This window comes from Rhineura floridana, chromosome 5 (genome assembly GCF_030035675.1).
Source record: "Rhineura floridana isolate rRhiFlo1 chromosome 5, rRhiFlo1.hap2, whole genome shotgun sequence".
NCBI lineage: Eukaryota > Metazoa > Chordata > Lepidosauria > Squamata > Rhineuridae > Rhineura > Rhineura floridana.
In genome coordinates, this window is record NC_084484.1 from 53,863,131 (window position 1) to 53,875,220 (window position 12,090).

Below are 12,090 nucleotides of genomic sequence, written 5' to 3' on the forward strand. Positions count from 1 at the left end.
GCAAAACTCAACATTTAAATCAATTTTAAGAGCCAACAAAGATACTAGATGAATATTGTATGGTACCTCCCCCTCCAAAGGTACTTCTGAGAATTACAATCACAAGAAAACAGGTGCTGAGATATAAATATGTCAATATTAACAGATCAAAAGTTATAAGGCAAGAGTCTAATCAAAGTAATTCATAAAAAGAGGTTCAGTATTTGGGGGGCATCTCAACATATGAGTGTTAAACTACAACATCAAAACCACAATAAATGTGTCACTCTTTGAGATTCTCCAGGACTCTTTATTTTGGAATGTTATCTTCTTGAAGACTTGCTTAAAAACAACAACACTCCACCCTATATACACCAAGTTGAATTTGTGGACTGTGTTCTATATTTAAAGGGACAGTCTACATATTACCTCAGGGGCAACCAATGTTGTGACGTCCAGATATTGCTGAACTCCAACTCCCATCAGACCTAGCCAGCGTGGTCAATGGTCAGCGATGATGGTAGTTGTACTCCAGCAACATCTTGAGAGCTTCATGTTGGCAGCCCTTGTGTTACCTTATGCCAGGCCTACCTGCCTTGTGACCTATGGTGCTGAATAAACCTTGCAAATCCTCTGTGGTGACTCACCAGGGGATCACTAAACCTCCTAGGTTTTTTTGCTATCTGTCTAAAGATGTGAAGACCCAGAAAAGAACTGGAAAAATTCAGAAAAATATTGTAAAATATGTTAAGTTGTCCTAATCTTGTTGTAGTTACTGTTAACCTGAGTTCTTTACATGGTATGGGATGGCATTGGGGGAGAGCAGGGCTCATGTGCTTTTAACAACTGTGTGGCAGGCAGAAATTAAATAGAAATTAAATTAAGCCTTGTCTAGTATGGAAATACAATTATGGGAAAAACTTCACCTGTTGACATTCTGTCACACTGCTGAGGTGGGCCTGGATTCACAATTACTGTATTCATGAGGACTGGGCTATTTTCCATGGGGCGGGGGAGAGAGAAATGCTTAGCTCAAACACCAGTAACAAGGAATTTTTATTTTTCTTACATTCAGTCTCACGATCCCAACATGACCCCAGAGGATTGAAGCTGTCTATATACTTTGGAGCATCCTACATTGTCCCTAACATTCAATTCAAGTAAAACAAACAACCCAAAGAACTCAAGAGCAAGTCTTGGTGACTGACAAGCATGCACATGGTTCCTTTTAACTGTATGTTAGAAAAGGCAACACTTAATCTCCTTTCTTTAAGTTGTCCTTATCAATCTGCTCTGAGCCTTTACCAAAGAAAATTTTTCCATATTATTCTGAGCACGATGTACAGATCAGTCTGCACATATGAAACTCGTCTTCTGAAACTCTACAGGCAGAATATGACTCCATGATAATCTATTTAAGTTTTATTTTTTAATCAAGATCAGTCTTTAATGATTCCAACGATATAGTTGCAATAAAACAGGCAATGCCCACAATCCTGAGGACTCCTTGTCTATGGAGAGCAAAAGCTCTACGTAGATTTATGTGGACTCACACATCTGTCCTCCCATGGAGACTATCCTATATACTCCAAAATCACAGAACGCACATTCTCATAGTATTGCTACATATTTTAAATTAAATTTATATGCCACCTTTCCTCTAAGGAGCTCAAAGTGGTATACGTGGTCCTCCCCTCTCCATTTTATCCTCACAACAACCCTGTGAGGTAGATTAGGCTAACAGACAGTGATTGGCCCAATGTCACCCAGTGAACCTCATGGCTGAGTGGGGATTTGAACCCTGGTCTCTCCAGGTCATAGGCCAACACTCTAGTCATTACACCACACTGGCTACAAAGGAGGGTTACCAAGACCATGGGAACTGCAATGCCGAATAGTTCTGTACTTATTTATTTATTACATTTATACCCCGCCTTTCTTTTCATGATAGAAACCCAAGGTGGCTTACATATGGTTCCCAGGCGGTCTCCCATCCAGGCACTGACCAGACCTGACCCTGCTTCAGGGAGCTGGCCTTATGTGCCTTCAGACCATAGCCTGGGACTTCTGATTCATTGGAAATATTTCCATGCTGCATGGGCTGCATGGGGGCGGGAGAGGAAGGATACATGCAGGAGGCCAACAATAAACCCGTAGATGGAATTAATTGCTGCCACTACATGTGTGAACCAGCCCCAAACCATAAAAATGGGTTTTTTATTGTAACTACCACAACTCAAGGAATGACCATCAGTAGCCAAATTAACAACCTAAGATGCTTCCAACAAGCATTTTTTATTGATGTTGCAGACCTATACAACCTCTGACATAACAAGTCTAATATAGCACCAGCCATATGTCATGGACTGCAAGATGCTGGTCACACCTCTATTTTTGTAGTCCCAAGCAGGCAGCACGAAGAGGTGGCTTTACTGCAAGGCTAGGAAACCTCAAGGCAACTGGGGGATGTGGCCCTCCAGGCTTCTCTATCTGGCTCTTGGAACCCTCCCCAGGCCATACCCTCACTGGCCCTGCTTCACCCCCTGAGTGTTTTTGGCTGACCAGAAAGTATCCTTGAACTCAGATAATGCCCCTTCATTGCCTAGATGAGGGACAGAGAAGGGCTTGCGAGTGTGTGTAGAAACTAGCCTCCTGTATAAAGATAAAACTTACATCAGTTGCTCTACCCTCTTCTGCCTCTGCCGACCATGGGCATGTGGCCCCAAGAAGATGTCCAGAAGGGAGGGTGGCCCTCGGGCTGAAAAAGGTTCCTCACCCTTGCTTTACTGGGTGATCACACAAGGTTAGCATGTTTGGCTTAGTGGATCACACAACTCCTCTAGGCTTTTGCTACAGTCTTTTTTTTTTCATACTAGTCAATCTGTCTTTAAAAGGAGAGAAACAGAAGCAAGACTGGACTGGACTATTCAGATGACACCCACTCCTAAAGCATTGATTTACATTCAAAACATGTGCGTGGTGCCTGTATGCCAGATTTTTTTCCACACAAAAGCAAGCAGTAGAGAGTCCAAAGCTTCTTCCAGTAGCAAAGGATGTATTTTAGCATGCTGGTTCAAGCTCGGGGAGGCAGGAGCTGCACTGAATCACTGTATCCCATGCTCTGGCTCATTAACCTTTACTATCGCTTTATAGGAGTGTTTCAATTATACAGCACCAGTGCAGTGCCATTGTGCCAACACGTGTAGAAACTTCATTTCACCCAACTTGAATACTGCTTTCTTTCTAGGCCAGCATTTATACAGGGTTCTCTCGCACCAATTTTAGCAAATTGTCTTTAGGCGAGTTCTCAAAATGAACTTTTTATCACGCGCAAACAAACACACACACACCAAAAAAACCAAGAGTGATTACCTTCAAATGGCAGTTTGATTATTTATTATGTATTTAACAGAGTGGTGATGTTATTTTTAAAAAAAATAATTTAGTGAAAAAGTAGCAACAGATATAAAAAGCCAGATTACTAATAAAGCCATCATTGGCATTAAGCCAAAGGCTAAACAAGAACACTTTGCTGCCTGCTCTGTTCAGGTATAATACGGGGAGCAAAGGATCTAATTTTAACAACAGAAAGACAGACAGATGAGGGATGTTGTGCCTTTACCCAATCCTCTGCCTTCCCTCAGACATTGGTTAAACTCTGTTTTTCTCTAGCCCGGCTCAGATATCAAAAGTGAGCTGGACCGGGAGGAAGCTGACTAGGGAGATGGACTACAGCAGGGGCAGCCAACATGGCCCTTCCAGATACTTTTGGACTACAACACCCATCATTCCTACCCACTGCCTATGCTGGCTGGAGCTGATGGGAGTTGAAGGTCAACAACATCTGGAGGGTACTACCCACAGGCCATCCTGGGACTATAGAGAGGAGTGAGGGTTCAGCTCCCCTCACTTGTGAACTCCCTTTGAAAATAAAATTAGAGCTCTCTGACGCACACACCTCTGATGTGAATAGGGCAAACATGGCAACTGATGCCATGTTTAGTTTGGCCCTATGTCGTATCAAACAAGCTCACTTTCCCATGACCAAACTCGTTGATGAAACAAAGCTGTTCTCTGAGAAAAACTCAAAAAGAAGGAGTTTTGACAGGATTCTTTGGGTCCAGAGCTTAATAACTGAAGAATAATGATGAAAAAATGCACACTAAGTCATATCCAAGAGCACTTCCAGGGGAGACAGGACCCAGGAATATTTTATTTTATTTTATTTAAGGATTGTTAGGCCACATTCCAGGACAATGTCCTGCATTATAGGACAAACAGGATCTTGCTTTAATCTGGAATGTAAAGGTACCAGTTCACTGTCCTAGTTCATCAAGATTGCGTGAATGGTTTACCAGCTTCATTGAATTTGCTTCACAGGGGGCCACAGCTCTGAAGCAGAGCATCTGGTTGCATGCAGAAGGTCCCAGGTTCGATCTCCAACATCTCCAGGTAGGGCTGGGAGAAACTTCCATCTGAAGCCCCAGAGAGCTGCTGCCAGTCAGTGCAGACAACACTGAGCAAGGTGGACCAATGGTCTGACTCCATATAAGGCAGCTTCCTATGTTCCTATCACAAGAGCTCTAAAGGGCCAAATGGCAATTCAATTTACCTATCCCAGTGTGGTATAGTGGTTAAGGTGTTGGACTATGACCTGGGAGACCAGGGTTCAAATCCTCACACAGCCATGAAGCTCATTGGGTGACCTTGGGCCAGTCACTGCCTCTCAGCCTCAGAGGAAGACAATGGTAAACCACCTCTGAATACTGCTTACCATTAAAACCCTATTCAAAGGGTCACCATAAATCGGAATCGACTTGAAGGCAGTCCACTTCCATCCCAGCACATCCAAGATGTTGAATCATTCATTCTCCAACAAATCAACCTACACAATCCAGAACAAAGACATACTACAAAGCAGGGCATATGCGCTCCACAACAGCAGCAGTAGCTAATGATTCCAGCAATGAAACAAGCTCCTATGTCCACTGGCAAATGTGAAACAGGGACATACTAAACAATTTAACTGGGATGAAAATGTCTTGCCCATACCAAACATAGTGATCATTCAGACTCTGAAAAGGGGAAAGTTCATCCACCAATCTTTCCAAAAGGAAATATTTGAGACTGGGGCACAATTTCCTACCACACACAACACGATTCTGTCATGTTGTGTTGCTGCTTCCAGCAAATGTTTGATTCCACAGCAAGCTTCTGGAGTTACAAAACTGGGATTATTGCTCCTTAAGTATGTCACCTTTAGTAGGCCAGTACCAATAGAACAGGAGTGATATTTTAACCACTGTTAAGAAAGGAATAGGCCATGCAATTACACAGCTCCACCCCACATTCCTGTCTTCCCCACTACACAATTCCCCACTGTCTCAGGTGATTGGCGGGTCTTGAAGAGTACTTTGCAAAGGGCTTCACAAGAGCAAACCACCAGTTGATTGTTGCTGCTTTGTGGGCTGACCACATGGTTTGATTTCCATGTTCAGGCTAAAAAGGGTCCCCTGACATGATTACGACATAATGAATTTGGGAGGAAATTAGTTGGCGGAGTAATTGATGCTGGGTTACTGACAGGATGTTAATTTGAAGGAATAAGTTAATTTAAGATAATCTAGACATGCTATAGAGATTAATGAACAGGAGATAATTGAAGGAGAATTTAATTGGTTTGGATAGGATCTGTTGGGAAATGAATTGGGCAAGTGAACTAAACTGATTTGGGGTGATCTGGGGTAGGATGCAAACTGAAGAATTTTCCTGGGGTGATTTGGTTGGGACATTAGTTGGCTTGCCTTCTTTGTCATTTAAATTCTAAATTTCCATCTATACATACATTTACAAATGTTATGTTATGCAAACACGTGACTCTGGGCCTATTCCCCAATTTTTAAGTACTTATCAAAGCCCCTGATGATGGTCCCTAGGGGAGGAGGCCCAAGCTGTCTAGCATTTGGTAGGTTAGCATTTGAACCAGAATGTACTGTGCAACCACCCAGCTCAGTTACAATGTGTTAACCCAGGAGCATGTGTACATGGCTGTGGCAAAAGGGGGAACTGAAAAGCTCAGACAGCACAGCTGGCATTTCATTTCTAAATGTCCTCACTCACCACAAGCCTAGAGCAGCTGTGGTTATTTTTTATTTTTGCAAGAACAGATGTTATGGGAAAGTATCCTGACCGGATGACATCTGCAGAAGATGGCATGTTGTTATTTAGGATCCTGAGAACACTGGACTCCAGAATCGCACGAAGTATGCAATCCAGCTTCTTCCAGAAGTGTGAACTTTGTGTGAAAAGGAGACATGTCATACACACTTTCACTATGCAAAAATATTAAGGAAATTAAGACAATCAGGTCAAGTTCTCCTATGTGCCAAAGACCACTTCATAGTTTTATTGGCTGCTGTGGCACAGTGGTGGTTTTTTTGTTTACAGCAAACACAAAACAATGAATGGCAGGCGCTTGTCCTTAACACTCCTGCATACAAGCACCTAGGACCCCTAATTAGGCCATGACTCCCTGATGCACATATGCAAGTGTTTTAAGAGCATACAACTGCCATTAACTATTTACATGTTTGCTGCAGAAATCACCAGTCATTGACACGATGCTCATAGCAAACATGACTGCTACAAGAAATGTGAAGCAGCTGAGTGGGAACCTATTGTCAAATGTCCTGGTTTGTGAGGAGAGGATGACCTTATTTTAAAAGCAAGCAGGTCATGAACTTTACCACAAGCTCCAATAGACCCCATTTGTTTCAGAACATTCCACAGAGCAGATGCCACAGTTCTACGAAAGTCCTTTGTGAAGCTTACATCTTATTGGCAGCGCAACTCAGAAAACCAGGATTGTAGTCACTCACCTGAATAACAGCCTCCACTCCAACAAGCAGACAGGGGAAACTTAACAAACACTGGTTCTTAATTTTCTTACAGGCTTCGGGGGTGTGTGTCCGTGAACCGGGTGCAAAAAAAATCAATTTCCAATGCAATAAAATCAATTGCATGCAAAATTTTGTGTGGATGTGTTTATGTGCATTTTTCTGGAAAGGAGTCCCATAGCTTTCACCAGATTCTCAAAAGGGTATGTGTGACCCCCCAAAATTTAAGAACCACTATTATAGGCCATAATAATTTTATCATGGGCACACTAGGTCAGACAGGCAATTTGGGTGGGCAGACTAGTAATTTTTGTGGAAATATTTGCAAGGCTACTACAGTGATGCATTTTTGAACTGTTCTTTATTCTGCTTTTAGCTTTTCAGGTTTTATTTGTTTTGCTGTAGTTAAATGGTTATTTGTTGCTTTTGAACTGTATTTATAAATTGTGCTAATTCTTTTCATACTTTTGTAAACTGTCCTGGAATCTTTTGTTGAAAGATGATTAAGAAATATTTTAAATAAACAATAAATTAATGTGTTTGATACCTGGACACATTTCCATATAAGGCATTGTGTACATATGTGCACTGACACAGATACACACAGGATTACAAGGGATCTTGCATGCCCATATACGTTTTATCTGCTGTGTTTTATGCCAATTTTAGCTGATTTTTGTAGGGCTTTTGTCTGCTTTGTGGCTTATTAATTGTAAATAGTATATAAACAGTCAAGAAAATGTGGCTGGATGGGCGGTATATAAATGTAATGAAATAAAATTAAAAACATCAAAATACATTATTCATGTAGGAAATGTATTCCATTTGAAGCAGTCCTCAAGGCTAGATGTACACTTCAATAGTTTTCCAAATATGCATTTGGAAAAATGTGTATCGCTGAAGTAAACTCCTCATGATTACCTGAAGTCCCTGTCAAGGGCACGCTTGTTGGGAAACCCTAAGTCGATACATTATAATGTGTGGAATGCCCTGTTTCAGATGCCATCCTTTACTCCGAGTCTAATCACTTGAGAAACCAACCATCACCCAGGTCAGACAAAAAGTTTTTCAGGCTAGTCATTTTTATGGAGTAATTTGCAAGGCGGCTACAGTGATGTAGCCTCGCAATCCGGGGCCGGTTGCACACAATTCGGGGAGCAGAAACAAAAGAGAAGAAAAAGCTCAGACTAGTCTCGCCTTACTTTCCAGAATAAGGCCACCCTGACTGACCTCCTCATTCACTACTCCTCAACTTTAAACCTTTTTTCCGTATGACCAACATGCTGTCAATGCAAGAGTCCCCACCCTTCCTCACCCCTTGTCTGCAATTGCTGCCCCCCGTTTGCAACATCCAGCGGTTCCACCAGATCTGCGTTTTTTAATCCAATCAGATCTCGCTTCCAGATGCGCCAACTCCCGGCCGCTTCTTTCCCAGGCAGCCCCCAGTCTCCTCCTTTCCCCCGCCCGCCGGCCCGACTAGTTCCCATTCTCGAATCACTCAGGCCAGCTCCGCAACCTCGCGACGCCCTCTGGAGAACATTCAGTCCACCGACTCGTGCTGCCGCAGGAGGGTGCGGTGGGATCATCCCCCCCTCTTCCTTCCGCCCGGGAGTGGGAGGGGGAAAAGCAGGCTGTAGAGAAGTTACTTGGGCGATATCCGGGAGAGAGAGTAGCAGCGTCCCTCTCCGCGGCGCGCGGGTCAGAGAAGGAGCAGCGCGATGAAAACTGGGAGTTACAAGGGCTGGGCTCGGGGAAGCGGTGGCGAGCAGCCGAGCTTCTGCAATGAATGGACAGAACTGGAGCGCCCGCTGTCAGCGCGCACCGGCGACGACTTACCTGTTAGTCATGCCGGCCGCCACCCCCAGCATCGCGAAGGCGAGAAGGCAGGGACGTCCCTGCTCCTCCTGTCCCAGAGCAGCCTCGCAAAAGCGCGCGACGTTCCTTTCCCTTCCTTTCTTCGCTCTTTGCCTTCTCCCAGGCAAGTTCCGCGCAGCAGCTGCAGGCGGGGCCGCCACCGCAAGGCAACACAGGAAGGCAATGAGGGGGGAAAGGGAGGGCGCCAGTGAGGCAGGCGGCGGCGGCAATGGCGCGTCACTGGCCAAACCACCCTTTGCTCCAGCCCCCTCTGCTGTCTCCTCCCGCGGGGAAGGAAAGGGAGGGAGGCTGAGGTACACACTAGGGGTGTCTAGCCGGCAGGCTCGGCCTCAGTTTTGCGTGGCGAAGGGTTTCCAGCTCTGGGGTTATTTTCATTCTCAAAGCCGCGCTTTTTGTAACGATTTTACATACTTTTTAAAAACAAAGTGCTTGGAGTCACCTTGATGAATAATTTGAAAAATGGCCACCAAAGAGAGGTAAATGAGTTTGGAAGCGGGCTAGAAAAGAGGGGCTGGCGCTCAATAGAACCACCCAAGTACCTTTGCTTACCTTTCTTTCTTTTCCCTTGGCGCCTTCCTCCTTGGCAGACCTTCAGGAGTCCCGTTTCATGGGTACCCTTTCCTCAACTGCCTGCCTGGCTTCCCTTCGGTCCTGTTCTGTATAATCTACAGTTGTGGCCATCGGTTATGTAGCCCTTGGAGAATATGTTATTGTTTCCCAAATCCTGCCCTATCTCTTAGTTGCGTTTGAAAGACAGTAAATATGTTTAGATAAATTGCTTACCCGGATAATCCATATATTCATTCTTGATTATTTTATTCTGACCTGTTAGCTATGATAATCGTGGCCCTTTTCTTTGTGTGTGAGCTGGGTTAGTTGTTGAATGCAAATAGATTTGAGATGAGGGTGTGGATTGGAGTAATGGGTGCTGAAAAGCAATTCCCTTTTACAAGTCTTTAAGGGGAGAGCCAGTGTGGTGTAGTGGTTAAGGTGGTGGACTACGACCTGGGAGACAAGGGTTTGAATTCCCACACAGCCATGAAGCTCACTGGGTGACCTTGGACCAGTCACTGCCTCTCAGCCTCAGAGGAAGGCAATGGTAAACCCCTTCCAAATACCGCTTACCATGAAAGCCCTATTCATATGGTCGCCATAAGTCAGAATCGACTTGAAGGCAGTCCATTTCCATTTCAAGGGGAGTAGTCCTGGATCAGTGATGGTGTAGCGGTTACAGTTACAGTGTCGGACTAGGATGTGGGAGACCAGGGTTCAAATCCCCACTCAACCATGAAACTTGCTGGGTGACTGTGGGCCAGTCACTGGGGAGGTAACAAGCGGGGTATTTCTGGGCTCAGTCCTGGGTCCAGTGATCTTCAACATTTTTATTAATGACTTGGATGAGGAGGTGCAGGGAATGCTTATCAGATATGCAGATGATACAAAATTGGGAGGGATAACTAATACCTTGGAAGATAGAAACAAAATGCAAAGTGATCTTGATAGGTTGGAGCATTGGGCTGAAAACAACAGAATGAAATTTAACAGGGATAAGTGCAAAGTTCTACACCTAGGAAAAAGAAACCAAATGCATAGTTATAAGATGGGGGATACTTGCTTAGCAATACTACATTCGAAAAGGATCTTGGGATTGTTGATCCCAAGCTGAATATGAGCCAACAGTGTGATGTGGCTGCAAAAAAAGCAAATGCTATTTTAGGCTGCATTAACAGTTTGCAAACTGTGTGAAGTATTAGTTTCCCTCTATTCAGCACTGGTTAGGCCTCATCTTGAATACTGCTTTCTGAAGGATGCAGACATCCTGTGGTTCAGAGGAGGGCAGTGGGCATGATCAGGGGACTAGAAACAAAGCCCTATGAGGAGAGACTGAAAGAACTGGGCATGTTTACCCTTGAGAAGAGAAATCTGAGGGGAGAGATGATAGCACTGTTCAAGTACTTGAAAGATTGCCAAACAGGGGAGGGCCAGGATCTCTTATTGTCCCAGAGTGCAGGACACAGAATAATGGGCTCAAGTTACGGGAAGTCAGATTTCAACTGAACATCAGGAAAAACTTCCTAACTATAAGTGCGGTACTACAATGGAACCAATTACCTGGGGAGGTGGTGGGCTCTCCAACACTGGAGGCATTTAAGAGGCAGCTGGACAACCACCTGTTAGGTATGCTTTAATTTGGATTCCTGCATAGAGCAGGGGGTTGGACTTGATGGTCTTGTAGGCCCCTTCCAACTCTATGATTCTGTGACTGACTCTCAGCCTAACCCACCTCACAGAGTTGTTGAGAGGATAAAATGGAGGGGGAGGAACCATGTAAGCTACCTTGGGGTCCTTGGAGGAAAGGTCGGATATAAGTGTAATAATAATAATCTGCCATAGACACTCCTAAAAATAAATAAGAATCTTGAGGTGTGTGTGTTTTAGGCCCATGCTGGTATACATTTAAGTTGGGTAGAGGTGCCCATTCTGTTGCCTGGATTGTGTAGCTGCCATTTTACAAGATGGCAACTGGGGATGTGCAATAACTCATGAAGATGAAACAACCTTTTTGGTGGCAAAATAGGTGCAGTGTTAGGCCTAAGCGTAGCCTCACTGAAGTTAATGGACACAGTTAATTTCAGTGGGACTACTCTGAGTAGGACTTAGTTTAATACAATCTATCAGTTTGTGTGTGTGTGTTTTAGTCAAGATGGGAAGACTCCAAACTCCATCTTCTATGACCATTAGTCATGCTAATGAGAGCTGGAATCCAACAACATCTGCAGGGCTGCTGGGTACGCACCCCTGAACTACTTGCTATAGCCATACTATGATGGGGAATTTTTATTTTCAAACAATAAGCAAAATACATTATTTTATAAAGCTATAAAAGTTTATAATATTTTAATAAGTTTAGTAGCCAGCCAGAAGTTTTCTTCTTCTTCTTGGAGCTGTATTCCCTGATGGTGCTGGTTTGTTTGGAACAGCTTGAACTTAAAACAATTAAGATAACATAGAACACTGTCTCCAAGATGTAGGAGAATTGCAGTAGCTAAAATGATTAGCTAAAATGATTAGCTCATTAGCTTTAGTACTCAGCTCATAGCAAAATGTACAGGGATGTGAAGTACTGAACTGACTGGAACATAACTAGAACAGTACAATGCCTATGCAGTATTTATGCAATGTCTATGCAATGCCTATGTAATACTGTAATGTCTATGTCATACTGATGTGTAACCTGATTGGTAGATGCTAAAGTCTTTGTCCTGAAATGTATAAAAACCCCAGGCAACCAGTGCCATGTGGCATTTCTCCACTCACACAGAGGGAGACTGACCAAGTG

The 12,090-nt window shown here is 43.8% G+C and overlaps 1 protein-coding gene across 1 annotated transcript in view; it reads right to left on the reverse strand.

Annotated features, from left to right (window-relative positions):
- The window catches only part of LOC133384894 (LIM and senescent cell antigen-like-containing domain protein 1), a 100,687-nt gene extending 91,745 nt beyond the window's left edge, over positions 1-8,942 (reverse strand). Inside the window, exon 1 of the mRNA XM_061626761.1 lies at positions 8,712-8,942. Coding sequence (XP_061482745.1) covers positions 8,712-8,743 — 32 coding nt within the window. The 5' untranslated portion in view covers positions 8,744-8,942. The remainder of the gene's footprint in view (positions 1-8,711) is intronic.
- Positions 8,943-12,090: the final 3,148 nt, after the last annotated feature.